Source organism: Arachis duranensis, unplaced genomic scaffold (assembly GCF_000817695.3).
Source record: "Arachis duranensis cultivar V14167 unplaced genomic scaffold, aradu.V14167.gnm2.J7QH unplaced_Scaffold_165934, whole genome shotgun sequence".
In the NCBI taxonomy this organism is placed as follows: Eukaryota; Viridiplantae; Streptophyta; class Magnoliopsida; order Fabales; family Fabaceae; genus Arachis; species Arachis duranensis.
In genome coordinates, this window is record NW_026264258.1 from 1357087 (window position 1) to 1383457 (window position 26371).

At 38.3% G+C, this 26371-nt stretch overlaps 3 protein-coding genes across 7 annotated transcripts; 1 reads left to right on the forward strand and 2 right to left on the reverse strand.

The window, feature by feature from the left end:
• Positions 1-1289: 1289 nt before the first annotated feature.
• Positions 1290-3795, reverse strand: LOC107478801 (UPF0548 protein At2g17695). Its single transcript, XM_016095912.3, has 5 exons — positions 3656-3795; positions 3462-3523; positions 3211-3387; positions 2575-2776; positions 1290-1853 (listed from the first exon to the last, which is right to left on the reverse strand). The coding sequence occupies exons 2-5, from the start codon at positions 3518-3520 to the stop codon at positions 1668-1670; spliced, it is 624 nt and encodes a 207-aa protein (XP_015951398.1). The 5' UTR covers positions 3521-3523; positions 3656-3795; the 3' UTR covers positions 1290-1667.
• Positions 3796-4350: 555 nt separating this feature from the next.
• LOC110272511 (UPF0548 protein At2g17695-like) lies at positions 4351-25798 on the reverse strand. 4 transcript variants are annotated; one of them, XM_052256101.1, is made up of 5 exons: positions 6089-6228; positions 5894-6012; positions 5594-5770; positions 5091-5286; positions 4456-4795 (listed from the first exon to the last, which is right to left on the reverse strand). In XM_052256101.1, the coding sequence occupies exons 2-5, from the start codon at positions 5950-5952 to the stop codon at positions 4607-4609; spliced, it is 621 nt and encodes a 206-aa protein (XP_052112061.1). In that variant the 5' UTR covers positions 5953-6012; positions 6089-6228; the 3' UTR covers positions 4456-4606. The 4 variants fall into 4 exon arrangements, with proteins under 4 accessions (XP_052112062.1, XP_052112061.1, XP_052112060.1 ...); XM_052256100.1 differs by having other exon boundaries at positions 4457-4795; positions 5894-5955; XM_052256099.1 differs by having other exon boundaries at positions 4457-4795; positions 5894-5967.
• Positions 7129-11095, forward strand: LOC127743897 (RINT1-like protein MAG2). Of its 2 annotated transcripts, none has more exons than XM_052256097.1 (5): positions 7129-7353; positions 8152-8485; positions 8586-8687; positions 8935-9035; positions 9121-11095. In XM_052256097.1, the coding sequence occupies exons 2-5, from the start codon at positions 8224-8226 to the stop codon at positions 10999-11001; spliced, it is 2346 nt and encodes a 781-aa protein (XP_052112057.1). In that variant the 5' UTR covers positions 7129-7353; positions 8152-8223; the 3' UTR covers positions 11002-11095. The 2 variants fall into 2 exon arrangements, with proteins under 2 accessions (XP_052112057.1, XP_052112058.1); XM_052256098.1 differs by lacking the exon at positions 7129-7353 and adding an exon at positions 7360-7508.
• Positions 25799-26371: the final 573 nt, after the last annotated feature.

Here is a 26371-nt window from a genome sequence, read left to right on the forward strand (position 1 = left end):
CAAACTCGAGACTATCGAAAAAGAGACAAACTTATTTATTATTCCATCATTTATTACTTATAATAACTAATCTCATTTTGATTCACAATCAGGATATTCATCATCGAATACAGTGATTAATCCCTTGCTGACTTGTAGGCAACTTGATAGATAAGCTAGCTGGTCTAAAGTTTTTAAAGAATATTTTATAAGTTGAGTGTTTTAACTTTTAAAATATAAAGGAAACATAATAGGTTCCTCTAATGGCTCTCTTTTCTTGCTTTGTGTTTATAGATGCAACGCAACTGAATATTATTGGACACACACTTCTTGGTTATTGTCTTTCACTGTTGCACAGTACAACTTAAATTGATTGGTAAGAATTGAGATAAAGTGGAATATTCCTTAGATAATTATAATAATATGCATACTTTTTATTTGTTTAATGAATAGCATTGGTAGAGAAAAAGGATAACATAATGTAAAGGAGTCATAGATTTGATCATGAGGTGGTCATTGATGTAGTTTTGATCCTCTAGATTCTCAGCAGTCAAAAAGACAATTTCAGTTTTCAACCCAAAGTTTATATTCTTATGTCTTTGTCTGTGAGACTGTGACATTCTTAGATTTGTGACCATGGACCCTTTATGGAATACCATTACACTTGTATTGTAGTCAATTAGATCTAGGTTTTGAATGAGTGAGGAATGAGGATACCCATATTATGCATCAACTCTTTCTGTCCTTCAATTTTGGTGTGGCTCATGATTTAATACACAAACTCTTCTTATTCATCCTTAAGTCTTTTTATTGTCAAATAGACACTTATTTTATGACATTCAAAAGATATTATTTTCAATATAAAACAATAAAACCTTATCCCACTAAGTGGAGTCAGCTTCATGGATCAAATGACGCCATTGAATCTTATCATATATCATGTCCATAATGAGACTAGATACACAAGATTTTCTTTGACTACCTCGTATATGGTCTTATTAGGTCTCCTTCTAGCTTTTGATATCAAATATCAAAGTGTATAAGTTTACTGAAGATTCAATAAGGGTACAAAAAAAAAAGGATGAAGAGACTTCCTTGACTACTGATGATCATAAATATGGTCATTTTGGTAAATGGGGATGGATTGATGTTCAAATTCAACCACCAATAAAATCCAGCAAGTTAGAGCAGCATGGCAATAATATAATATAATATAATTTGCTCTAACCGGGAAAGTTGCATCTAAATGGATTGTCATCATAACATGGAGAGGCACAAGCTGTTTGGATTTAAAGAACTACAATCATTCATTGTACATGGATAATCTGATCATCACTATATTATTACTTGGTTGTTAAGATCATAATCCTTCAGTAATTTTCTTGTTTAAATTCTGAAGAAAAACAAAGATTGCTGAAGCGCAAGGGCGAAAACAACTGAATAACATATATGATACATGTAGAAAAGGTGCATCAGCAGGGTGATCAATAGATACAAAGTTTGGAGAATGATAAGACTCAATGTGGCTGAGCTCTTTTTACAAATCACCCTACCGGAAACAAGCACATTACCATCGGAAATTACCAACGGAAAATATCCGTCAGAACTTGGTGGTGTAATTATGCTTATGCAACCTAATAGGAACTGAAGTGTAAGCTTCAAATCCCTCTGTTTGATGGTAACATTTCCTATTTTGAAGAACTAATATGCTTCAGCATTACCTTGGCAGATTCATCAGCAAAATATTTTTGCCTAAGTTTAACATATGGTGCTGCAACAAATGATAAAATGTGCGCAGGTTTCGAGAAGGAAAGTACTTCATACCACACTTGATTGTTCTCATCAATCTCGACCGAAAAGCGCTCTTCTGCTGCCTGCCGGAAAGATTAGCAAACGTCAACTGTTTTCTGTATTTTGATCGCTTTGTTAGGTAAAAGCTACTCAAATACAAGACTAATGTAATAATGGGTAAGAAAAAATCATGGAAACAATTTTGGCAGAGACTAAAAGATTGAAATGGATTCGGCATCTCCATATTTGAGTAGTTTCGCATACTATTGCCAAAAACTTCATACAATCAATGAATCAAGCATAAATAAGGTAAACCTACTCCAAAAAAATAAAATTAAATAAAATAAAAAATAATGATCCTTAAGAATTGAGGAACATGATGGAATTTTCAACATTTTTCTTTCACAAAATTACCATATAGTGTGTGTCTATGTGGATCACAAAGAAGCTGGTGATTCTGATATCATAATATGACAAAGAAGGTTATTAATATTATGATTATTGAAACATACAAGCAGACATAACTCTCAAAAACAAAATTCATATTGGCTTCAACAAATGCATAAAAAACCATGAATGTGAAGGAATAACAACAACAACAATAATATCAAGCCTAGTCTCACCATGTCAGATTAGCTATACAGATCAACCCACATCATATATGTTAAGGTATTTTATCAAGAAAATTAAATAACAAAATACTTCAAATGTTCAACCAGACTACCCAAGAATTAAAAGATATATTAAAAAGGACAAAGAGGAAAAGAGAAAAAGGGAGATGGGAAGGAAAAGAAAAACACTAACCAGCAAGTGACCATGAAGAGTTCCACTTCCAAAACCAAAGGATGCCACACGCTTCCTTTTGGCGGCACTGCTTTCGTTCACATACACAACCTGAAGTGGCATCATAACCCATGGCAGGAACTCCTTCACACAAACACAAAACTTCTCTCCCTGTTTAATCTGTGTCTTTGGATCAACAAATGTCCAATCCAATCCAAAATGCCTACAACAAAATTCCACCCATAAATAAATCACCATATACATTCATTCATACTCCTCAAAAAGAAATCACATGATGACTTATGAGCTAAAGCATATATCATTCATTTAAAACAACTATGCTATGTGTACACAAACAAACAGCCACTTGTAAATAATACATATCAAAAACAAAATACACTTTGAAAATGAATTAAACAACACAAATATATCGTGGCTGATTTCTTGTGTGCATATAACATTTTTGGATTTCAAATTGCCACTGCAGCCCTGATGCAATGCAGAAATTGTGGGAAAATGTATAGGTAACAACCGCCATCGCTGTGCACACAGGTCACAATTTAAAATCATAACCCGCACGAGCACACAGACACATATAGGATTGCAATTTAAAACCACAGTATATGCAAATCCATGTATGGATGTATGCATGCATACCTCCAACTTTTGAGGGCAATCTTAGCATTCTCAAAAACCTCTGCACCAGAACCTAACAGAACCCGTTTGTTGTTAAGTGAAAACCCATCTTTGGACAACCCTTCATCTTGTTCAAGGGAAGATATTGATTTAGCAGTAAATCCTTTGTATTTACCATCATAGTTGAAGGTACCTGATCTGGTAATATATAAATTTATAAGGATATGATGATATCATATGGACTTTTAAATAGCTTGGAAGTAAAAAATTACTTGTTGATGCAAGCCTTTTGGTCTTTTGGAGATGGTCGACCCCAGCTCAAGAACACCATTTTCTGTTAAGCAATTTAACAAACATGTTATAGTCATGTGGAACATGAAGCAAAGTAACAGTAGGAAAAACAAATGAAAAGTATAAAATTAAACATAATATAAAGTATTTTTAATGGAAAATGGGGAATACTAACTTATGCTAATTCAGGTTACAATACAGTTACTGAGAGATTTGAGAATTGAGATATGACATTGAGTCAAAAAATATAAAATATGATGATAAAATTATGTTAGGCATATTTGGCCCCACATATGAATATGTTATATTTTCGTTCCACGTATTAAAAATCTTGTTTTAAGATGATAAATGCTGAGTCAGAAGTTCAGAACCATGTGAACCACACAAGATTGTTTTTCTACCCCTTTTTGTTTTTTCCCTTTTCTTATGGTAAATATTAATATTGTTTTTAATTTTTTTTATTTTTCATTTATGTCACAAATGTTTTAAAAATAAAACAATATTATCCTCTGCGATAACTCGGTCAGAAATTATTAAGAAATGTGATTACGTATGCCTTAATAACCATTAAAAACAACGGTGAAATTTAACTTTGTGACATATGAATCAAAATTTAGGAAATTCGTTGTACTATTTTTTTAAAAACAAATTATTATTATTTATTTTAATAAATAATTTATTAATTAATAAAAAGAGAATCACTTAATGTCATGAATTGATCATTTATACAATAGGAATAAGGAAGCATTCATTTTAGTTTTTTTTTTTAATTTATGAAATCTTAATTTCAATTCTACACGTTTCTCAGTTCTAAACATCAAATGAGATGTTCAGGAAATCAATAAAAGCTGAGTTTCTAACTTAATTATCAGAATTTGTTTTTATTTTCTGTGCAACATAGTTGTAAGTAGAAAGAAATGAAATAATTCATCTAGTATAGTGAAAATTTGTTTAGAGTTTCCATTGCTTTTATTGAAACCATCATTTCATTGCTATCAACAATAATTTTGATCCCAAGTTTAAGAATCCATGGAATCATAATGTAATCAATTTCTCTGATGGATTTCCAGCAATAAAATGTATGTCAAAACTTTCAAATCCCTTTGTGTGATGTTAATAGTTGCGACTATTTTGAAGTAGTAGTAACATGGTTCTGCATTAGTTTGGCAGATTCATGAGCAAAATAATTTTGTCTAAGCTTGACATATGGGAGTGCAAGAACTGATAAGGCATGTGCAGGCTTCGAGAAAGAAAGTACTTCATACCACACTTCATTCTTCTCGTCTATCTCCACCGAGAATCGCTCTTCTCCTGCCTGTAGTCGCCACAAATTTATCGGTTGAAACGTGTTATATGTATAACTATTTATGCATTTCTATTTAACAATTTAAACTTTGAATTTAGGTGTAAGACAAAATAATCGTATAGACGAGTTAAATATATATCCATATAAAGTGGTATAATGACAATTTTGACTTGAAAAAGCATAAATAGGTAACCTTATGGTGAAAAACGAATAATGAAGAGTACAAGAAAGCTTTAACCTTATTGTTTCACCAAACAGATGCATAAATAAATCTACTGATGAGGAAAATAGAAAAAGCACCAACCAGTAAGTGACCATGAAGAGTTCCACTTCCAAAACCAAAGGATGCTACACCTTTTCTCTTTCTACTTTCATTAACATACACAACCTGAAGAGGCATCATCACCCATGGCAGCAACTCCTTCACACAAACACAAAACTTCTCTCCTTCTTTAATTGTTGTCTTTGGATCAACAAATGCCCAATCCAACCCCAAATGACTACAATCAATTTTACCTCACATTAAGAAAAATCACTATGTACATTCATTCATACACCACAAAATGAAGAAAACATGATGATCAATGATCGAGCTAGAGCATATATCATGGTTTTAAAGAGAACCACTCAGATGAAGTTATCTTTCGTGTTACAATAGGCGAGAACGGTTAGATGATTTAACATGTTTAACTAAATTGTCATCTAACGGTTCTCAACTATCATCTTCGCATAAAGGCAACTTCATGTGAGTAGTCACCCAATTTAAAACAATGGCTCGCACACACGCACATACACATGTAAAAATACCTCCAACTTTTGAGGGCAGCCTTGCTCTTCTCAAAAGTCTCAACACCAGAACCTAACAGAACTCGTTTGTTGTTAAGTAAAAACCCATCTTTGGACAACCCTTCATTTTGTTCAAGGGAAGACAATGATTTAGCAGTAGCCCCTTTATATTTAATATCATAGTTGAAAGTACCTGACCTGTTAAGAAGGTGGTACTTGTAAATATACACACACAACACATATATTAGATATAATCAGTGAAAAAATGGACCTGAAAATGGGTTAAAAGTTAAACGTTCTCCTTTAAGAGAGATTATTTACTTTTTGATGCAAGCCTTTTGGTCTTGTGGAGATGGTCGACCCCAGCTCAAGAACACCATTTTCTGTTAGGCAATCTAACAAACATGTCATAGGCGTGTAGAGCATGAAGCAAAGTAACACTAGAAAAAACAAAAAGAAAATTATAAAATTAAACATAATATAAAGTATATTTAATGGCAAATGATAAATACTAACTTATGCTAAAAATATATATAGTCCCCGAGAGATTTGAGATATCTAAGGAATTGTGTCTGAGTCAAATATCGATAGTGATAAGTATATATTACTAGTAGAATAGCCGGGGCTAAAGCACGACAATGATATGAGTGGGCAAGTGGCTCTGTTATTATAGGATACATTCTATGTGAGTGGAAGTTCATTTGTTGGACTTAAACCCTACTTTCGTTATCCAGATTGAAAAAAATGTATTAATGTAATCCTTGTATATTGTCCGACATATTGTTAGTAATGTGATTCAAGTCTTAGTGCATGTTTGGGCGTTATTATTTTGTTAAAAAAGATTTTTTATTTTTTAATGTGTTTGACAAATTTTTAGTAGTAAAAGTAAAAGCACTAGTAAAATAAAAAAAGATCTTTTTGAGAAGCTGTAATTTACATCTTTTTTTAAAAGATCTTTTTTTTTTAAAAAGATATTTTTCATGTAATAAATAAATAAAAAAATACTTTTATATTGTTATACCCAAATATAATTGATAGATAAAAAGATCTTTTTATATGAGATATCCAAAAATAAAATTACTTTTACTTCTCTATAAGATCTTTTAAAAAAAGACAACTCAAAAAATGTCTTTTCTTAAAAGCTCACCCAAACAAGCCCTTAGGCATGTTGAACATATTAAAATGACATTATACGCATTTTGGAGCTAAAAAAACATTAAACGACATTGTTTTAGAGTTTAAATAATATTAAAACGTTATACCTCTCCTTTTTTTAATAATATTAATTGTTCAAACCCTCAAACAACGCTATCTAATGCATTCTTTAGTACCAAAACACATACGACGTCATTTTAATATGTCATGGAAAAGTTTGAGCCACGTCAGACATTGAGATTGACACGAAAAATATACAAAAAATTTATATTGATGCATTTTTTAAATCTAGAAAACCAATTGTAACAATTAAAAAGTTAGAAATTAAATCAGTGTAATTTATCAGTCCAACTGCCAACTGGTATTTATAACGGTTTGGTTCATATGCAAAAACCGCTCAGATGTGAATCGGAAACAAACTGCCGATTTGGATGAGAACCGGATGGTCGAATCTGAACCGGGACCGACCGGTTTAAACTAAACGAAGAGTTCAAAAAAAGTAAAGAAAAAGAAAGAAAGCCCTCGCTCAGCTTCGTGTCGTGGTAGCCGTCGTCTTCGTCTCATCGCCGCCGTCTTCGTCTGCCCTTTGCTTGCCGTCTTTCTCGTTTTCCCTCTGCTCGCCGAAGGTCAGCTCAGTGACACTGATCTTCCTTTTTTTTTAATTATGTTGATGCTTTGTTCGAAAAACAGTAGCCTCAATCCTCTGATTCCTCTCCTCAAAGTCTCAAATCTGAAATCTCAAAGTGTCTGATTCCTCTCCGCCGTGCGCAACAGATCCACAGTGAGCGAGTTTGCGTTTTGCTCAATTGAATTCCTTAGATCTAAACTCTCAACGTGCAGTTCTATTACTTCTTCTACTGCATCTCTGATTTTTGAATTTTGGCATGAAATTTTTTAGTTGTTGCAGTTGGTTCTGTTGTTGCCGAATTTGTGTTGCTGCTCCATTGTAATTACTAATTTGCAATCATATAATGTTTGTTGTTGCTGATTTTGGATCTGAAATTGTGGTTGATGATTGCTGAATTGTTGCTTGATTCTGGCAAGATTGAACGCATATCTGGTTGTTAGCGATGATTGAACCATCTTAGAGCTTTTCTTTCCTTTCCATAACTTGAATCATTGAATGGTTAGCTATGCTCCTGTCCTGTTCTGAACTGTGTATTCTTGATGTTGATTAAATAATTGAATGATTAGTTCACTGCTGTGCTTCTTTTCTGGGTTAATTTTTGGAAAAAAATTATTAATTTTTTATTAAAATTGTGCTGAAATCTTGCTAAAATTGTGATGAGCTGAAAACCTTGTTAATCTTTATTGAAATTATAATGAAAATTTTGTTAAAAGTTTGTCAGAACTTCTATTTGTTCATTATAATCGGTCTATTATTAGAGAAGAAATAAATTTTGTCATCTTTGTTTTTAATAAAGAAATAGATGAATTGAACGCGAAGAACAACTGCACGCGAAGAAACTTCTAGAACCTTCGAGATTTCATTGTTCATGGACTCGCTGCCTGCACCGTCTCACCTCTCTCCCTCCGCACTCTCCTTCCTCGATGGCAAGTTCCACACCAAAGATGCCCTCTCCGAAGCTTCGACTCTCGTCGCCGAGCTACAGACTCAGTGCTCCGAGTTGGATCAGTCTCTGAACGAGTCCACTCGCCGACTCGGAGCGGGTCTCTCAGCTTACACTTCGCTCTCGGGCGACGTCAACGACCGCCTCAGTGCCCTTGTCTCCACTTGCTCTTCCAACGCCGTGCCAGGTTCGTTCCATTGATCTTTCTCTTTTATTTGGGTTTAACTGTAGGGTTTTTGTGGTGTTTTGGATTTTTCGAAATTGAATTGGTTTGTTGTTGGGTGGAGATGGAGGAAGCGGCGAAGAGGGTGATGGCAAGGGTTTCAGAGAGGAACTTGCAGCTTTGGCGAAGGAAGTTGCGAGGTTGGAGAATGTTCGTGTTTATGCAGGTTGGTTATCATTATTATTTTTTGATTTTCAATTATCACTGTCAGAAGAGCATGAATTGGATGGAATACTTGTGTTGTGGTTACTTTTGTGAAATGGATTTGTGGTTCTCAAATATATGTTGGTTTGCTTAGGCTGACTTCTTAGATATCATACTGGTCATACTTGTTGAATAATGCTGCTTATTTCAGTATACTGCTAGTGCAACTTTTCTTTGGTATATTAATACTCTGATACTGCTCCTTACAGAAACAGCACTGAAACTTGATACTTTGATTGGTGATATTGAAGATGCTGTATCACATACCATGAACAAACACCTGAGGAAGACTTCTAGTCAGAATTCAGAAGTGAGAAATCTTTCTTATCATGGACTCCAATATCCATTGGGAACTATTGCATCATTACATCGTTGATGTCTGCTAAATGTTGCAGGAAATGCGTCTGGTTGCTATAAACACGCTAAAAACAACAGAAGGACTATTGACCTCAATTACAAAGACACAACCTCAGTGGAAGCGTCTTCTATCAGCAGCTGATCATAGAGTAGATCGAGCTCTAGCTATCTTAAGACCCCAGGCAATTGCTGATCATCGAGCACTTCTTGCTTCCCTTGGATGGCCCCCACCTCTTTCTTCTTTGGCTTCTGCAAATCAAGGACTGAATCCTCTACTGCGTATGCAAGCAGATGTTAGACTCAATTACTCTAGAAATTTTCTTGCTTTGTGCAACCTACAAGAGTTGCAAAGGCAAAGAAAATGTAGGCAGCTTGACGGCCATGATAGGGAGGTTGCTCTGCTACAACCACTTTGGGTAATTGAAGAGCTTGCGAATCCCTTGTCATTGGCTTCCCAGCGACATTTCTCAAAATGGATTGATAAACCAGAATTTATATTCACGCTTGTATATAAGATCACAAGCGATTATGTTGATTCAATGGATGAAATGTTGCAGCCTTTGATTGATGAAGCAAAAGTAGTTGGCTATAGTTGCAGAGAAGAATGGATTTCAGCAATGGTTACTTCCTTATCAACATACTTGGCAAAAGAAATTTTCCCTAGTTATATTAGTCAACTAGAAGAGGAGAGTGTTACAGGTATTCAATCATCTGCTAGAATATCATGGCTGCATCTGATTGACCTGATGATAGCTTTCGATAAAAAGATCAAGTCTTTGGTGGAGCGTTCTGGAATTTTGCTATATTTTGATGGCAATGGTATGTTGCAGAGGATTTCTTCACTGTCTGTATTTTGTGATAGACCAGACTGGCTTGACCTGTGGGCAGAAATAGAGCTAGGTGATGCCCTTGATAAGCTTAAACCTGAGATTGAAGATGAGAATAATTGGAGAAAGAAAGTTGAAGCTGCAGTTCTCTCATCATGTATTGATGATCTCAAGTCTCCCCTAATTTCCAGTGCATTTCTTCGCCATCTATCAGCTGTTATTGAACGATGTAGATCATTACCAAGTGTTACTCTGAGGTCCAAATTTCTCAGATTAGCAGGTGTACCTATTATAAGAAAATTTTTTGATTCCATACTTGTCCGTTGCCAAGAAGCTGAAGGACTAACTGCCTTAACTGATGATGATGCTGTAATTAAAGTAGCAGTTTCCAACAATGCTGCCCATTACTTTGAATCTGCATTAAGGGAATGGTCTGAGGATGTCTTTTTCCTTGAGATGGATCTGGATCTGGATGATAAAGCAGAGTTGCCAAGTAATGCAGATAGAAATGGCGAAGTTTCTGGTAGGGTTATCTTGGATGACGAGATCAAGAAGTTGGAAGATTTTAGAACAGAATGGGTTGAAAGGATATCTCTAGTTATTTTGAGAGGTTTTGATGCTCGATCTCGAGATTACATTAAGAACAAGAGGCAATGGCAAAAGGTTGAAGAAGGGTGGACTGTGTCCAAGACACTGATCGATGCCCTAGATTATTTGCAAAGCAAAATGTCAGTTGTAGAAGAAGCTTTGAATAGTAGGGATTTTGTTGGGGTATGGAGAAGTTTGGCAGCTGGAATTGATCAATTGATTTTTAATGGTATTCTTATAAGTAGTGTAAAATTTCATAATGGTGGTGTTGAAAGATTCAGCAGCGATATGGATGTTTTATTTGGGGTATTTAGGACTTGGTGTTTGAGACCAGAAGGTTTTTTCCCAAAATCAAGTGAAGGTCTTAAGTTGTTGAAGTTAAATGAAAACCGAGTGCAAGAATGTCTTGCTGGGGGGAAGAGATGGTTGAAGGAAAATGGGATCAGGCATCTGACTGTAACCGAAGCAGAAAAGGTTGTGAAGAATAGGGTGTTCTCAAATTGAAGCTTTTTTGCTTTGCTTTATGATATTTTAAAACTTTTTGAAAAAAATTCTCATATTGTTAAAACTGACATTGAAAGAAAATTGATTCTGTAAACTAGGTCATATAACAACTAAAACAAAATAACTCATACGATGAACGAAGTATTATTTAAAAAATATCATGCAATCACTAAATTACTTGTCTAGTATAAAATTAATCAATTAGAAAAAAATTTCAATCAATTGGTTGTTGTTTGTATAAAAAGAATAGATTCTGAGGATACATAATTAATTGTTTTTTTCGGCCAATTAATTGGATAGGTAATAAAAGTGGCCGACTTGTACAAAAACTAATTTTTGTTCATAAAACAATAAATTGTTGTTAAAAAAAAAGATTTTTATTCACTTAATCAATCGATTACTTGAATAAAAAAATTGATTGTTTTTCTGCAACTTGCAAAAGAAAAAAGAATTTTCATTTTCTATCCAGTTGATTAATTGAATGAAAAAATTGATTGCGTTTTTGCATGGTGTAAAAGGAAAAGGACTTCCATTCACTGACCAATCTATTACTCCAATGGAAAAATCAATTGTTTTGCTGCATATTGCGATTTTCAGGGCAATTTACTTAAATAAATAGAATGAGAGATTTCTTTATCTGAATGTGCAAAACTGTTTGTTGTTATGTGTATGTGCAAAATTCCATTTCTATGTAATCTGTGGCAATCCACCACAGTTTCAAAACATGCATAAACCATGGTAGGTCCCAGCGGTTTAAGGGAAAAAATTTTTGAATGTAAACCGTGGTAGGTCACCACGGTTTATGAAGGAAATATGACAAGCATAAACCGTGGAGATCACCACGGTTTATGAGGAAAGTTGGTTGCACATAAAACCCGGTAACCCACCGCGGTTTATGTGTGTGTACATATATAAGTAATCCGCTGAAGGCAGGACGGATCATTTGAGACATAAGGAAAAAAAGGAAGTTGTTGTAGTGTTGAGAGGATTTGGGAAAACTTTGGAGGTGTGAAGGAGGAGTGGGTGGTGGAGCCAATGGAGGATGAGGATCGCTTGTACCGACTAAATGGCATCGCTCACGTGGCAGGATATATCGAGGAAGAGGTTAGTTACTATTATTGTTATTATTATTGTTATTAAAATTAATTCTAATATAGCAATTGATATTATTAGGAATATTGTTAGTAAAAATATTTTATTATGTTTATTTGTATTGTGATTCTGATTAATATTATTTACATAAATATTGATATTATTATGGTTATTGTCAATCAGAATGTGAGGCGTTTATTAATATTGTCTACGCAAATGTTAATATTATTATCGGTATTGTTAGTAATGCATATTTTATTATGCTTATTTATCTTCTTAGTGTGGTTAATAGTATTTTTGTAAAATATTTTATTATAAATATTAATATTTTATTGAAAGATAATTTTTTCTGTATTTATATTGTTAATTAGTTGTAATGAGTGCATAGTATTCTTAGCTTCACTATTTATTAGACAATAAGAGAATCAATGAATTTAATGTGACGAGTCTAATAATTTTTACGAAAATTATGTTTGGTGTTGTTTGTAATGGTTGTATGTTAAGGGATTTTGTTACCCACGTTTTGCAGCCTAGTAGGGTTATTACCGCCGTTAGGCAGCAGCAGAATATGCCCTTACATGACCGGATTATACCGTATCTGGAGACTGCGGGCTTGTATCATCTTGCTAGGCTAAACAGTCAGTGGTTCTGGGTTGATGAGTCTCTCCTTAGCGCATTTATTGAGCGGTGGCGTCCGGAGACCCACACGTTCCATATGCCGTTTGGTGAGTGCACCATTACTTTACAGGATGTTGCGTATCAGCTGGGTTTGCCGATTGATGGTGTGCCCGTTAGTGGGTGCTTGACTGAGTTTGAGAATCTGATGGAACACGGTAGACCAGCATGGGTGTGGTTTCAGGAGTTGTTCGGGGAGTTACCTCCACAGAGTAAAGTCAAGCAGATGACAGTGTGCTACACATGGTTCCACGAGAGGTTCCGGGTTCTCCCTGCAGATGCTACTGATGAGACCGTGCGTGTATACGCACGCGCTTATATCCTGATGCTGTTGTCGTCTCAGCTGTTTGCGGACAAGAATGCAAACAGGGTAAACCTTTGCTGGTTGCCTTATTTGGCATCATTGGACGACTTGGGCAGATATAGCTGGGGCTCCGCTGCACTAGCCTGGTTGTATAGGTGTCTTTGTCGTGGTACAAACAGGAACGTCGTTAACTTGGCTGGGCCGCTACAGCTACTACAGTTTTGGATTTTCTGGAGATTTCCCACTCTGAGGCCCACTGGTTTTGACCGGTTCGGGTTTTCGCTTGCTTCCAGGTATGGTTTAAAAATTTCCGTTCATAAATTGTAAAAACAGCATGTGTTATGGTTTGTTTTGACATCATTTCAATTTAAATTGTAGGTGGGCCGAGTTTGTGCCGAGGAACGATGCAGGGGCACAGAGATTAGTTTCCGCACGCCTTGCACTGGATCGACTGCGTGTCCACGATGTGAGTGATTTATTTATTACTGATAGTTGTACTAGTTTTTCTTACATGTCACTGCCTCATCAAACTCATACTGTTTCTATGCAGTTTGTGTGGGAGCCTTATTCTTCTGCTGATGTTTCTGCTGTTATTCATCCGGAGATACTAGCTGACGAGCACCGACGGCTATGGACGACCGTCACTAGCCTGATATATTTTGCTGCGATCGAGTGGCACCAGGTCGATAGGGTTCTACCCCAGTTCGGCGGTGTTCAGCATCTCCCAGATGGAGCTCTAAACATAGATTGGCTACATGCGAAGGATGGTAGGGGTGGGGACCAGTGGTTTCCTACATATTATCAGGAGTGGCACCAGCTTTGGGAGAACAGGCTTCAGTCAGTCATATGGGTCGATCAAGTCCTCGACCCCGGTCCATCAGCAGATTACCTGGAGTTGTGGTGCCGTGTGGCGCACAGGTTCCTATCCCCAGATGTAACATTTCAGGATCCGATGCCGATTGTGTTGACTGAGGAGGCGCGTCACAGAGGGTCGTTCCAGGCACCTCCTAGAGTGCATGTTTATGACAGACCAGATAACAGACGAGTCGATCGGCGTCGCCGTATAGGGACCCGGACCACCGATCGCGAGTGGAGGGAGTTTGCCGACCGTTTGGAGCAGGACGTTCCTGGAGCTGAGGCTGGGGATGCAGTGGACTACCGTGTTCCTCGACGTAGAGGCAGACGGCCACCTGCGCGGCCTAACCGTCGAGGTGCGCCTGACAGAGGACCATCCGAGCAGGGGGACGGCACTGGTCACGTGCCCGCTGAGGATGTAGTTGGATCAGCATCAGCTATGGATCAGCCGACGTTCGACGTGGGTTCTAGCTCTCAGCTGTTTGGGAACGTGAGCCCATATGGTTTTGCTGAGTTTACTACCGCGGCTGTCGGGATGGACATTGGTGATCCTGTTACTGAGTCCGAGTTCTACAGAGATATAGCTGACATGCTTAGGGATGATGATGATACCCATTATAGACCACAGATGCCTGAGGAGCATGCCCAGTTTGCTGCTCAGCAGCCACGGAGTGACGATGTTCAGGCTCAGTTGGCAGTTGACCTCAACGAGCCGGCAGTATCGCCGTCTGACCCATGGTTTGCGTTAGGAGGGACACCTGCCTCTGCTTTCAGCGCGGTTCCCGCACACCCCTCAGCACCAGCGGCAGATCACAGACCTAGGCGGGTGAGGCGTCCTCCTTTGTGTGGCACCGGAGGTCACTTGCTTGGCCAGTTCGACGATGATGACAGTGACACCATTGAAGATTCTGATTAGTTATGTTATATGTTCCTGTCCGGTAGGGACTTTGTTAGTTTATGTATTGATCATGCTAGTCAGTTTATGTATTGAGCATGCTAGTTAGTTTACCGTAATCAGCTTCTGTCGCTTGTTGAAGTACCTTTACCGTAACCGCAGCATCCGCCCTAACCATAGGAAGAATCCTCGCACATATAACGTGATAATCCAGCTGACGGTGATCACTTGAAACAGAAGTTGCGAGGCATGTGTGTGGCCCGTTGTACCTCCTAACCTCCCAAGTCCCCTTTCGTGCACGAAGCGCTACACAAATCAACCAAGTACAACCTTTGCCGAATTCCTTGCATTTTCCATGATACTTCAAATGATCCGATTCGATGACTCTGTACTCAACACCTCGCCAGATGCTATAGTCCTTTACACTCAGCACAGCTTCATCTTTACTCTGGAATGATTGCCCAATCTCAAATTCTGTAGAAGATCTCCCCACTCTGTTACCACTGTCTTCCTGTTGACCAAGAGCTTCCAAGTTTAGTGTGGAGAAGTGTGGAGGGTACAGATGAGAACCAGAACTTGAAGGCCGATGCTGCGCATGTGGATCGCCACCTGTGTCATCGTCGCTGTCACCATCGATATGAACAGACTCCTGGTCAGACTCATCGTCACGCATTGCATTCTCTACTTGATCAGGTCCACCAAAGTCTTCGATATAAGGTACGAGGCCACCACCGGTGCCCACAACGTTGGGAGGCTCAATGACTGTTGCATTCTCCAAAGGTACAGAACCAACAACCTCCGTTCGGTCTAAATCAGCCGCAAACGAAGGTGATTGAACCGACAGAAGATACGGTCTGACCGCAGGCATCGAACTAGATGCACCACCCGCGGAAGCTGGGCAAGGAACTGGAGCGGATGCCCCAGAACTATCGACACCAACCTCCAACTTTGCGAACAACTTATGGATTCTGATCTCCGGAAAACTCACCCTAATATCTTCATCAGCCTTAACCGCAAAGGTTTCATACTGAACACCGGTCGAGACAACCGCCATGAGAATCTTGTAGAATAGTTTCTTCACCCACTTGCTACCCAACACGCCAAGCTTCTCCAAGATGCTGTTCTTCAAATCTGACAAACTCATCGACGAACTGATAAAAATACTTAGTGGTTCTCTGTCGGTGAACTTCACACCTTGGCTTTTGCTTTTTTTTTTATTTTCTCAGAGCAATGCACCAGGGTAAGAAAACTATCTTCCTCACTAGCCATTGTGAGAATGATCTCTTATGGAGCTTGAATCACCCACATATATATAGACTTCCCGTCATAGTAAACCGTGGAAACCTACCAGGTTTTCTGGCCATTATTTAACCTACAAAAACCGTGGTAACCCACAGGGATTTTATGTGCAACCAACTTTCCTCATAAACCGTGGTGACTCTCCACGGTTTATGCTTGCCATATTTCCTTCATAAACCGTGGTGACCTACCAAGGTTTACACTCAAAAAATTTTGCCCCAAAACCGCTGGGACCTGCCACGGTTTATGCATGTTTTGAAACCGTGATGGGTTGCCACGGATTACATATTAATAGAGTTTTGCACATCCACGTAACAACAAACAGTTTTGCACATTTAGGTAAAGATATCTCCCATTCTATTTATTTAAGTAAATTGATAAACGATGATCATTCGACAAATTGATAATCACAGTGAAAGAAAATTTATAAACGATTATAATTATAGAATTTAGCAATTGAGAAAGAGATTGATAATAAATTATAAAATTATTAATCTTAAGATTGAAAAATATAAAATTAAAATTTCAAGATCAAAATAAAATTGAAAAATAGATTATAGATAGAATTTTATAGAACATCAAATTGTTAACAATAGAATTGTGAAAATAAGATAGATGATGAATAACAAAATAATAATTTATAAAATAGAGGATAATGTATAAATAATCAATTAATAAATAAAATTAAAAAATTATTTAATAATTATTAAAAATATTTTAAAATATATTTGTTACTAAAACTATTTAATAGCCAAACGTTTTAGCACGATGAAAATCGGATGTAGGTAACTAACTCTCATGTGTATGTATTGTCAAGAACTCAAGATACCAAGATCACTGCCTCTTGTGTCTTTCTTTTTTAATAAAATTAAAGTTTCTGTTACATACCCTGAGGAGAATGCAGTGCAGGCAGCTAAAAAAGGAAGATAATAATCCCTTTACCTTATAATTATTCTAGACGAAATAATAAAGGAAAGTGAGAAATAACTTATTTAAATAACTGATTTATTTTAGGAAGCAATAACTGATTGAATTAGTTATAGAATAATCAGGGACTGCATGATTTTAGGAAGCAATAACTGATTGAATCAATCAGAGGAGAATCAGGGAACTGCATGATTGTAAAGATTTCGAGAGGCTAAGGCAATAAAAAAAGGAACAAAATAGGTATTGAGATAGGAAAAGACTAGGAAAGGCCTAGGCTAGGAGAGAAGAGGACTCTCAAAATTCCTCTGCTATCATTTCTCTATTCTATTGTAATTTCTGCATTTCCATTCAATAAATTCCAGCTGAGAGTATTTTGCCTAAAGGGTAACCTGTTCAGTTTGTTTTTGTTTTACCGAGTGCTGTGGGAGCATTCTGTTGGTATCAGTTTTAACAACTGGTATCAGAGCACCGGTTCTGGGTGTTCTGTGCATGGTGTCCACATGAGCTGCTATGGAGTCAAGGTTGGATGCGGTAGAGAAACGGATTGAGGAGTTACAGGAAGCTCAACAACGATCCTTGGAGGCATTCTCAGCAAATATGTTGAGACAAATGAGGGAGTGGCTACCTCAACAGCACCAAGGTGGAGGCGCTGGTGCAAACGACACCGGAGGAGGAAATGACGGTGGAAGGAACGAGCAAGAGGACGAGAGGGTAGAAGGGAACGGTGCAGGAGACAAAGGGCAGAGGAGATTCGAACCAATTCGAAAGCTTGACTTACCGGTATTCTCGGAGGAAGATCCGAATGGCTGGTTGGTGAGAATGGAACGCTACTTCAGGGTAATCGGAGTAGTTCCGGCGCAAAGACTGTATTTTGCAACAATGGCTTTGGAAGGGGAGGCCCTCACCTGGTTCGAATGGTGGGAAGAACACACTCCTTTTCATACCTGGATGAGGTTCAAGCAAGACCTTCTAAAGAGGTTCCAACTCGAAGCAGCTCTTAACCCAATGGCTCCGCTATTAGAGGTGCGCCAAGTCAGAGACGTCGCACAGTACCAAAGAGATTTTGAAGCAGCGGCCAGGACACAACGAAACCTGTAACAACCTCCCTTCACCCATTCTAGAAACAAAATCAAATTCGAATTTTGAAAGTCAGTTAGGAGATGGGTTTAGAATTTTGAATTATGGATAGGAATCTAATAACCGCCCTTTTTTTGAATTTAAAATTATCGCAACCACCTCACCACTGAAAGTATATAAATAGGGGTACACCCATAGGTAGAAGATCACTCTTCTCAAACACTAATCCTTCCCTTTCTCCCTCTACGCAAATATTCCGTGTACAAACACAAGAGGCAAGCTCATAAGCAATAAAAGAGGCGTTAGAAAAAGAGTAGGAAATTATGCCTTTCTTACTTATGTTGGCATGTAGTATGCTCTAGTTTATTTCCTTCCATCCATGCATAATTACTATCTTTTCATGTGTTACATGGCATTAAATACCTTGTTCTCATCCCTTATCCATATTGATCATATTTATCTATTTTGTCATTCATGACCTCTTGATTCATTAGTATATACCTTTTTATCATGTTTGATTTAATTATCTGATATACCCTAATTTTACCATGTGCACTTACATGACTTTTCATATCATTATATTATTAACGTTTATTTAATGTTGAGAGTACATATCTTTTTACCATGTTTAACTATTTAATATACCCTAATTTTTACTATATGCATTTACATGACTTTTTCATATCATTATATTATTAGTGTTCCTTTGATGTTGAGAGTTCATGTCCCTTTTAACGTTTTATTTAATTATTTAACATGTCCTAATTTTACTATGTGCCCTTACATGACTTTTGATACCGTTACATTATTATTATCCCTTTAATGTTGAGAGTACAAGCTCCTTTTTGTGTCTTGTTTAAGGTACCCTATTCTATTATGTGTAACTAAATGACCTCTTATATCATTATGTTATTATTGCTCCTTTAATTTAAAGATCAATGGTACATGCTTCTTATAATATCTAATCAAAGTATTTCAAATATCCCATTTCTTACTACATGCACTTAGATTATATTTTATACATTATATCATTAATATCTTCTTAGGGTCAAGAGTACATGTTTCTTTATAATTATTTTATTTCAACTAATTAATATCCCCCATTTATTTACATGAAATTATATTGCCTTTTATACCATTAGATTAATATTAATATTTTCTTGAGTTAAAGAGTATATGCTCTCTTATAACTATTTAAATTATTCTATCTTTTATAATGTACATTTATTTTATATTATTAATACCCCTCTAGGGACGAGAGTACCTACTTTCTTATAAAGTCTTATTCAACATGCTTATTTTATCATGGTATATGTCTCTCCTCTTGCATGATCTATTCTTGTATATGCCTAAATAACCCTACTTGTTAATTAAACTGAGGGAATGATCCTTCGGTAAGGGAAGGTGATCGAATCGAGATGATCCTTCGGTAAGGGAAGGTGATCGGCAAACCTTTGGGAACCTTCGGTAAGGGAAGGGAACTCCCATCAATTTTATATAATAAGATATCTTTGTTGATATAACTCTTTTTTTGTGTATGTCTAAATAACCTTGATTGTAAATTGAACTGAAGAAATGATGGGAAGGTGACCCCCAAAGACAAGATATCGAGATGATCCCTCGGTAAGGGAGGGTGATCGATCGAGATGATCCTTCGGTAAGGGAAGGTGATCGCCAAGACATTCGAGATAAGAACCTTCGATAAGGGAAGGGGACTCTCATTTATACCGGTTTGAGCTCAATACCTTCCATAAAAGTTAAAAGTTAAGAAAGAAGAAAGCATGAATGAAAGTTTGATTTTTAGTTTTTTTTTTTAGATTTATGTATGATTATGTTGATGTTACTTAGGATGTTATCCTTCTATTTTCCCTATATGCCTTCTCTTTTGCACACATATTCTACAAGAAAGATGCATATTACATGCCATATCATACGCCTCAATTTTTAAAATCTCGTACGTGGGCTGGAGATGGATATGGAGGTGTTGCATAGCACTCCTACTGAGACGTTAGGTTCTCACTCCCTTTCTTTTCCCATACTGTCTCCAGAGGGACATGGCACAACGGATAGAGACGACGCGGTGCCCCCCGAAGGTAACTTCTGAGTATGACCCCTCGAAGCACGCGTGGGTAGTTGCGACCACCACTACCGTGCTCCAAACTATCTACTTAGGTCGAAAGTTCGTGGAAGAAGGACCCCAGCTGCCGTCGTAACCTTCCTAGATAGGAACGCTTCAGCATCTAAAAAACGGTCATCTAAGGTGGTACACCTCGAGTCTGACTCCGAAACCGATGAAGAGGAATCCGACAACCCTGGCCAGAAGGAAGACACCATGGAGGAGGGCCCAAAGGAGGAGTTGAACCCTTGCGGAGGTCCAAAGGTGGAATACGTGCCTTCTTTCCCCACTTCGGCACCCCGTCGAGTTTCGGTTCACCCCACCCAACGGAACCGGATCTTTACTGCGCGGAAAGGTGTTGGAAGGAGGCCCCTGGTACCTCGATTCGTGGATAAATGAAGGGTCCTGATCAAGAATAGGATAGGATACAAGTATGGGAGCTTCTTCGACGAGATTGGTTTAGGACGTAATTAGTTTCTTTTCGGGTTATAATTTCCTCTAAGTGTTTCATTTTAAACCGTACTCATGGTTAAGATGTTTTTTCACATTTATTCAAACCCGAACGTTTTAGTGCTACTCATTTTCCCCTTCACGCGCACCTCCTCCTCCCTTGCATAACAATTAAGTCATTCTTTTTCTTCTTTGTCGAGTGTGGTATCTTATTTTAAAGACCTCCACGATAGGATAAAATTTAGGGTGTTACAAAACCTTGGGGCAAAGACCCTCATGTGTATTTTTGTGAACGGCCTTAGAAGGGAGATTCAGGCAGAATTGGACGTGGCAAGCTTTGATAATCTGCCGGTGTTGATGGATAGAGCCATGGCAATTGAGTGGAGAAACCGTGCCTGGCAGGATTCCAGAGTGAACCCGACATGCAGAAAAGGAGAAGAAAGATCCAAAGGAGGCGGGTTGGGGGGACCCGGATCTATCAAGATGGGATTTCAAAAAAAATCCTAACTGGACTCGACCCAACTTACATGAATCCAGAAGCGGAATGAGAGTGGAACCGGGACCCAACACCAACCAGGTCCCTTTGATCACACGAGCTAGCACTAACTCGAGCTCGGTTGGGGGAGGCAGTGCGGCGTCATCCTCTGGGACCAGAGGCAGTGGAACGCGGCGACTCTCTGATGAGGAGTGGGTAGAGCGACAACGGAAAAGCTTATGTTTCTACTGTGGAGAGAAGTGGGGACTGACCCATGTCTCTCCTATGAAACACTATAAGATTTTGTTGATTGAAGAAGAAGAAGAAGAAGACCACGAAGCCGAGCAGGAGGATGAGAGGTCGGAATTGCCAGTGGAGGAACCCAAAGGAGTTGAACTATAGTTGTCTTCCTACAATTTTTGGGGATTGACAACACACAAAACTTTCAAGGTGAGAGGGGCGATTTTGGGCCAGGAAGTGATGGTGCTCATAGACCCTGGAGCGTCGGCAAACTTCATAGCCACCGAGGTGGTTAGGCGGCTGTCCCTGCCAGTGAAAAGAGTACGGGAATTTTGAGTAGAGGTAGGGAATGGTGCCATAGAAAGGGGACATGAGGGCTGTGAGGAACTGCAGGTGACTATTCAAGGAATTCTAATTATTCAGAGTTTTTTGTTATGAAACTGGGTTGTTCAAAGGTCGTTATGGGAGCAGGATGGCTGGCCAACTTGGGAAAATTTGTGGGGGATTATAGTGAATTAACGTTGAGTTGGAAGCAAGGAGATAAGGAATTCTATTTGCAGGGAGATCCTTCACTAAGTAGAAATAAGGCCTATTGGAAGACTACCTTGCAAGCGCTAAAGAATCAAGAAGAAGGTTTTGTCATCACCCCTGTGATGGCAGCCATTGAAACCCAACTGCGGAACCCTTTTTTGAAGATGTTGAGCAATTCTGCAATCTTTTGGGGACTTATTTAACACACCGGAGGGACTACCTCCCAAGAGAGATCAAGATCATGCTATAATCTTGAAGGAGGGATCAGCAATTCCTCACATTAGGCCATACCATTATCCCCATTACCAGAAGACCGAGATTGAGAAAATAGTAGAGAAGATATTGAGCTCGGGAATAATTAGGCCCAGCACTCGCCTGTTCTCGAGTCCAGTCATTTTAGTCAAGAAGAAGGATGGTGGGTGGCGGTTTTGCGTAGACTACAGGGCCTTGAACCGGATCACGGTGGCGGACAAGTTTCCCATTCCGATCATAAAAGAGCTGTTGGATGAGGTGGGAGAAGCAAGGGTGTTTCCGAAGCTCGACCTTAAATCGGGATACCACCAGATTCGCATGCGAGAAGAGGACATTCCCAAGACAGCATTCCAGACTCATGAAAGCCATTATGAGTTCATGGTGATGCCCTTTGGGCTTACCAACGCCCCCTTCCACTTTTCAGGCACTCATGAACCAGGTATTGAGGCCTTTCCTGAGAAAATTTATTCTGGTATTTTTTGACAATATTCTTGTTTATAGTAGCAGTTTAGAAGATCATTGGGATCACTTGCGACAAATATTCATGGTCCTCCGGAGCCATAAACTCTTCCTAAAAAAAAAAGAAGTGCAAATTCGCCCAAGAGAAGATTGATTACTTGGGACATGTGATTTCCAACGAAGGGGTGGCTGCAGACCCTCAGAAAATACAAGACATGGTAGATTGGCCCATTCCGAAAGATTTAAAAGGATTGCGGAATTTTTTGGGGCTGACCGGATACTACCGCCTGTTTGTGAAGAATTATGGGGCCATAGCCTGGCCTCTCACGTAGCTGTTGAAGAAAGACTGTTTCCGATGGGGAAGTGACGCGCAGGCAGCCTTCGAACAATTGAAGAAGGCTATGGTGACCGTGCCGGTATTAGCCATTCCATCTTTTTCCAAGCCATTTGCTTTAGAGACCGATGCTTCTGGAAAAAGAATTGGGGCGGTGCTGTTACAAGAGGGCAGACCCATAGCATTTATGAGCCAGAAACTCTCAGAGAGGGCCCAAGCCAAATCCGTTTATGAGAGAGAGCTGATGGCCATCGTGCTGGCCATCCAAAGGTGGAGACATTACCTCTTAGCACAGCGATTCACGGTTTACACGGATCAAAAAACCCTCAAATTTTTGCTTGATCAGAGGATTGGTGGAGAAGAACAGCAAAAATGGATAACTAATATGCTCGGGTACGACTTTGAGATCAAATACAAGGCGGGAAGTGATAACCGAGTGGCTGACGCACTCTCCAGGAAATTTCAGTTTGCAGCAGTTTCAGTAGTGTCCACGGCAGATTGGGAAGGCATAGAGGAAGAAATCCAGCAAGATCCCAAGCTACAAGGGATTATCCAAGACTTGATTCAGGGGAGAGAAACAGCAGCTGGGTATGAATGGTGCAATGGGAGGCTGCTGTACCATGGCCGGTTAGTCATTTCGAAGCATTCCAAGTGGATTCCTAAATTCCTCCAAGAATTCCATGATTCGAAGATAGGAGGGCATTTCGGGTTCTTTAGAACCTACAAGAGGATATCAGGAGTTTTGTTTTGGGAAGGAATGAAGGGGACTATCATGGAATATGTGAAGCAATGTGAGGTGTGCCAGAGGAACAAACACTCCACTTTATCACCGGTCGGCCTACTACAACCACTTCCAATTCTGACCAATGTCTGGTCGAATATTTTCATGGATTTCATTGGTGGACTTCCGAAAGCTACTGGGAAAGACACTATCTTTATCGTGGAGGATAGATTAACCAAATATGCACATTTTTTCCTCTTTCTCACCCATACACAGCCAAAGAAGTGGCTGAGCTGTTCGTGAAAGAGGTTGTGAGGCTTCATGGTTTTCCAAGTTCCATTGTTTCTAACCGAGATAGACTCTTCATGAGTGCTTTCTGGTCTGAAATTTTTAAGGCAGCAGGCACAGCGCTAAAAATGAGTTTGGCCCATCACCCGCAAACTGATGGTCAAAGTGAAGCGGTAAACAAGTGCGTGGAGACCTATCTTCAATGCTTCACAGGTTCCAAACCAACGCAGTGGTCTCGCTGGTTGAGTTGGGCTGAATATTGGTATAATACCAATTATCATGGCTCCATCAAAATGACTCCATTTAAGGCACTCTATGGGAGAGAACCTCCTGTGTTGTTGAGAGGAGGGGGAGAGGCTGCGGTTGAGGAAGTTAGAGTTCTAATGGGGGAACGCAATCAGATGCTGGACGAGCTGCGGTTCCAGCTAGAAAGGGCGCAGAACCGGATGAAAACATATGCAAATCGTAAAAGGCGAGAAGTGGTTTTTGAACCAGGGGAAGATGTATATCTCAAGCTGCAACCCTACCGGATGAAGACACTGGCCCGGAGAGTAAACCAAAAGCTGAGTACTAGATTCTATGGTCCCTATGAAATTCTAGAGAAAATTGGACAAGTTGCTTATAAGCTGAAGCTTCCCCCCAATGCAAGAGTGCATCCAATTTTTCATGTCTCCTTGTTGAAGAAATGTGTAAACTCCAGCACTCAGGTTCAACCCCTACCAGCAGCCTTGACTGAGGAGTATGTCGGCCCTGGAGAGCCGACGTCCACGGCGGCTTCACTTTATCGACACTGACCCAATGGTAGCCAATTTGCTACGGTTTATCAGTATTCGGTATTCACCTTAATCCAGCCTATAGATAGCCCTTTCTATGGCACCGACAACCACGCTCTAATACCATTGTTAGGTATCTAAGGAAAGTGGGAAATCACACCTTAAAAGCTAGTTGTTAAGGGGGAAGAACCACTCTCCTTATATACATCAAACATCCCATACAACTCGATGTGAGACTTTGATCACCCCATAATACCCAAATCCCTAATAGTTTCCTTCTAAAAAAAGTAATGCGAAAGAATTATACATACATAAAATGTGCAAAATGATGTTCACAGCATAGTTACGCATAAGATACTATGTTCATACATACAGCCAAAAGAATAGTGCATACACACACTAATAAATAATTAAACAGTTTTGTTAGATAGCCAACTCCTGACTACTTCATATGAGGCACAACATAACAGTCTAACAACACAGACACTATCACGCGCACACGCATATATGTAACAATACCTCTAACTCTAACGGTTCTCAACTATCATCTTCAGATAAAAACAACTTCATGTGAATAATCACCCAATTTAAAACCATGGCGCGCACACGGACATACACATGTAAAAATACCTCCAACTTTTGAGGGCAGCCTTGCTCTTCTCAAAAGTCTCAACACCAGAACCTAACAGAACTCGTTTGTTGTTAAGTAAAAACCCATCTTTGGACAACCCTTCATCTTGTTCAAGGGAAGACAATGATTTAGCAGTAGCCCCTTTATATTTAATATCATAGTTGAAAGTACCTGACCTGTTAAGAATGTGGTACTTGTAAATATACACACACAACACATATATTAGATATAATCAGTGAAAAAATGGACCTGAAAATGGGTTAAAAGTTAAACGTTCTCCTTTAAGAGATGTTGTTTACTTTTTTATGCAAGCCTTTTGGTCTTGTGGAGATGGTCGACCCCAGCTCAAGAACACCATTTTCTGTTAGGCAATTTAACAAACATGTCATTGGCGTGTAGAGCATGAAGCAAAGTAACACTAGAAAAAACAAAAAGAAAATTATAAAATTAAATATAATATAAAATGTATTTAATGAATTTGATAAAGTGATAATGTTTTTTTTTCAAATATTAGAATGAAAAATGTTATTCGTACATCAAAATCAATTACTAAAATCAGTTATCAATGTATTTGTATATACATACATGTATGATTTAATTTATTTTCAATGTATATTTATATTCTAACATATATTTTATATTGGTGACTGATTTTAATGTACACATAGCATAGTCCTATTAAAATACTGTTTTTTGTCCACCACACAAAATTGTTTTTCTTTTTTTTCACATCTCTCCTTGAAAACACAAATTAGGACAAGTAGCATTTTATGTTAACTCTTAAAAGTTAAAGGAAACAATCACAAGTTTTACAGTGACATGTAAATTGAAATTTAGGAAATCCTTTATTCCATAATTTAAAAAAAAATGAATTATATTTTATTTTAATGAATTAGTAAATTGAAATAGTTTGATTTGAATTTTGATCTCTTTCACAATTTTATAAAAATAATTCTAAAATAGTCTATTAAACTCA

Excerpts from the sequence above, each read along its gene's own strand:
- LOC107478801 (XM_016095912.3), bottom strand. The coding sequence starts at position 3,520 with ATGGTGTTCTTGAGCTGGGGTCGACCATCTCCAAAAGACCAAAAGGCT. Across the intron at positions 3,388-3,461 it reads CAAAAGGCTTGCATCAACAA|ATCAGGTACCTTCAACTATG; the intron begins GTAATTTTTTAC and ends ATATATTACCAG. Across the intron at positions 2,777-3,210 it reads ATTGCCCTCAAAAGTTGGAG|GCATTTTGGATTGGATTGGA; the intron begins GTATGCATGCAT and ends ATTTTGTTGTAG.
- LOC110272511 (XM_052256102.1), bottom strand. The coding sequence starts at position 25,753 with ATGGTGTTCTTGAGCTGGGGTCGACCATCTCCACAAGACCAAAAGGCT. Across the intron at positions 5,287-25,394 it reads GCTGCCCTCAAAAGTTGGAG|TCATTTGGGGTTGGATTGGG; the intron begins GTATTTTTACAT and ends AATTGATTGTAG. Across the intron at positions 4,796-5,090 it reads CTCTTCATGGTCACTTACTG|GCAGGAGAAGAGCGATTCTC; the intron begins GTTGGTGCTTTT and ends TGGCGACTACAG.
- LOC127743897 (XM_052256097.1), top strand. The coding sequence starts at position 8,224 with ATGGACTCGCTGCCTGCACCGTCTCACCTCTCTCCCTCCGCACTCTCC. Across the intron at positions 8,486-8,585 it reads CTCTTCCAACGCCGTGCCAG|ATGGAGGAAGCGGCGAAGAG; the intron begins GTTCGTTCCATT and ends TGTTGGGTGGAG. Across the intron at positions 9,036-9,120 it reads CTTCTAGTCAGAATTCAGAA|GAAATGCGTCTGGTTGCTAT; the intron begins GTGAGAAATCTT and ends TAAATGTTGCAG.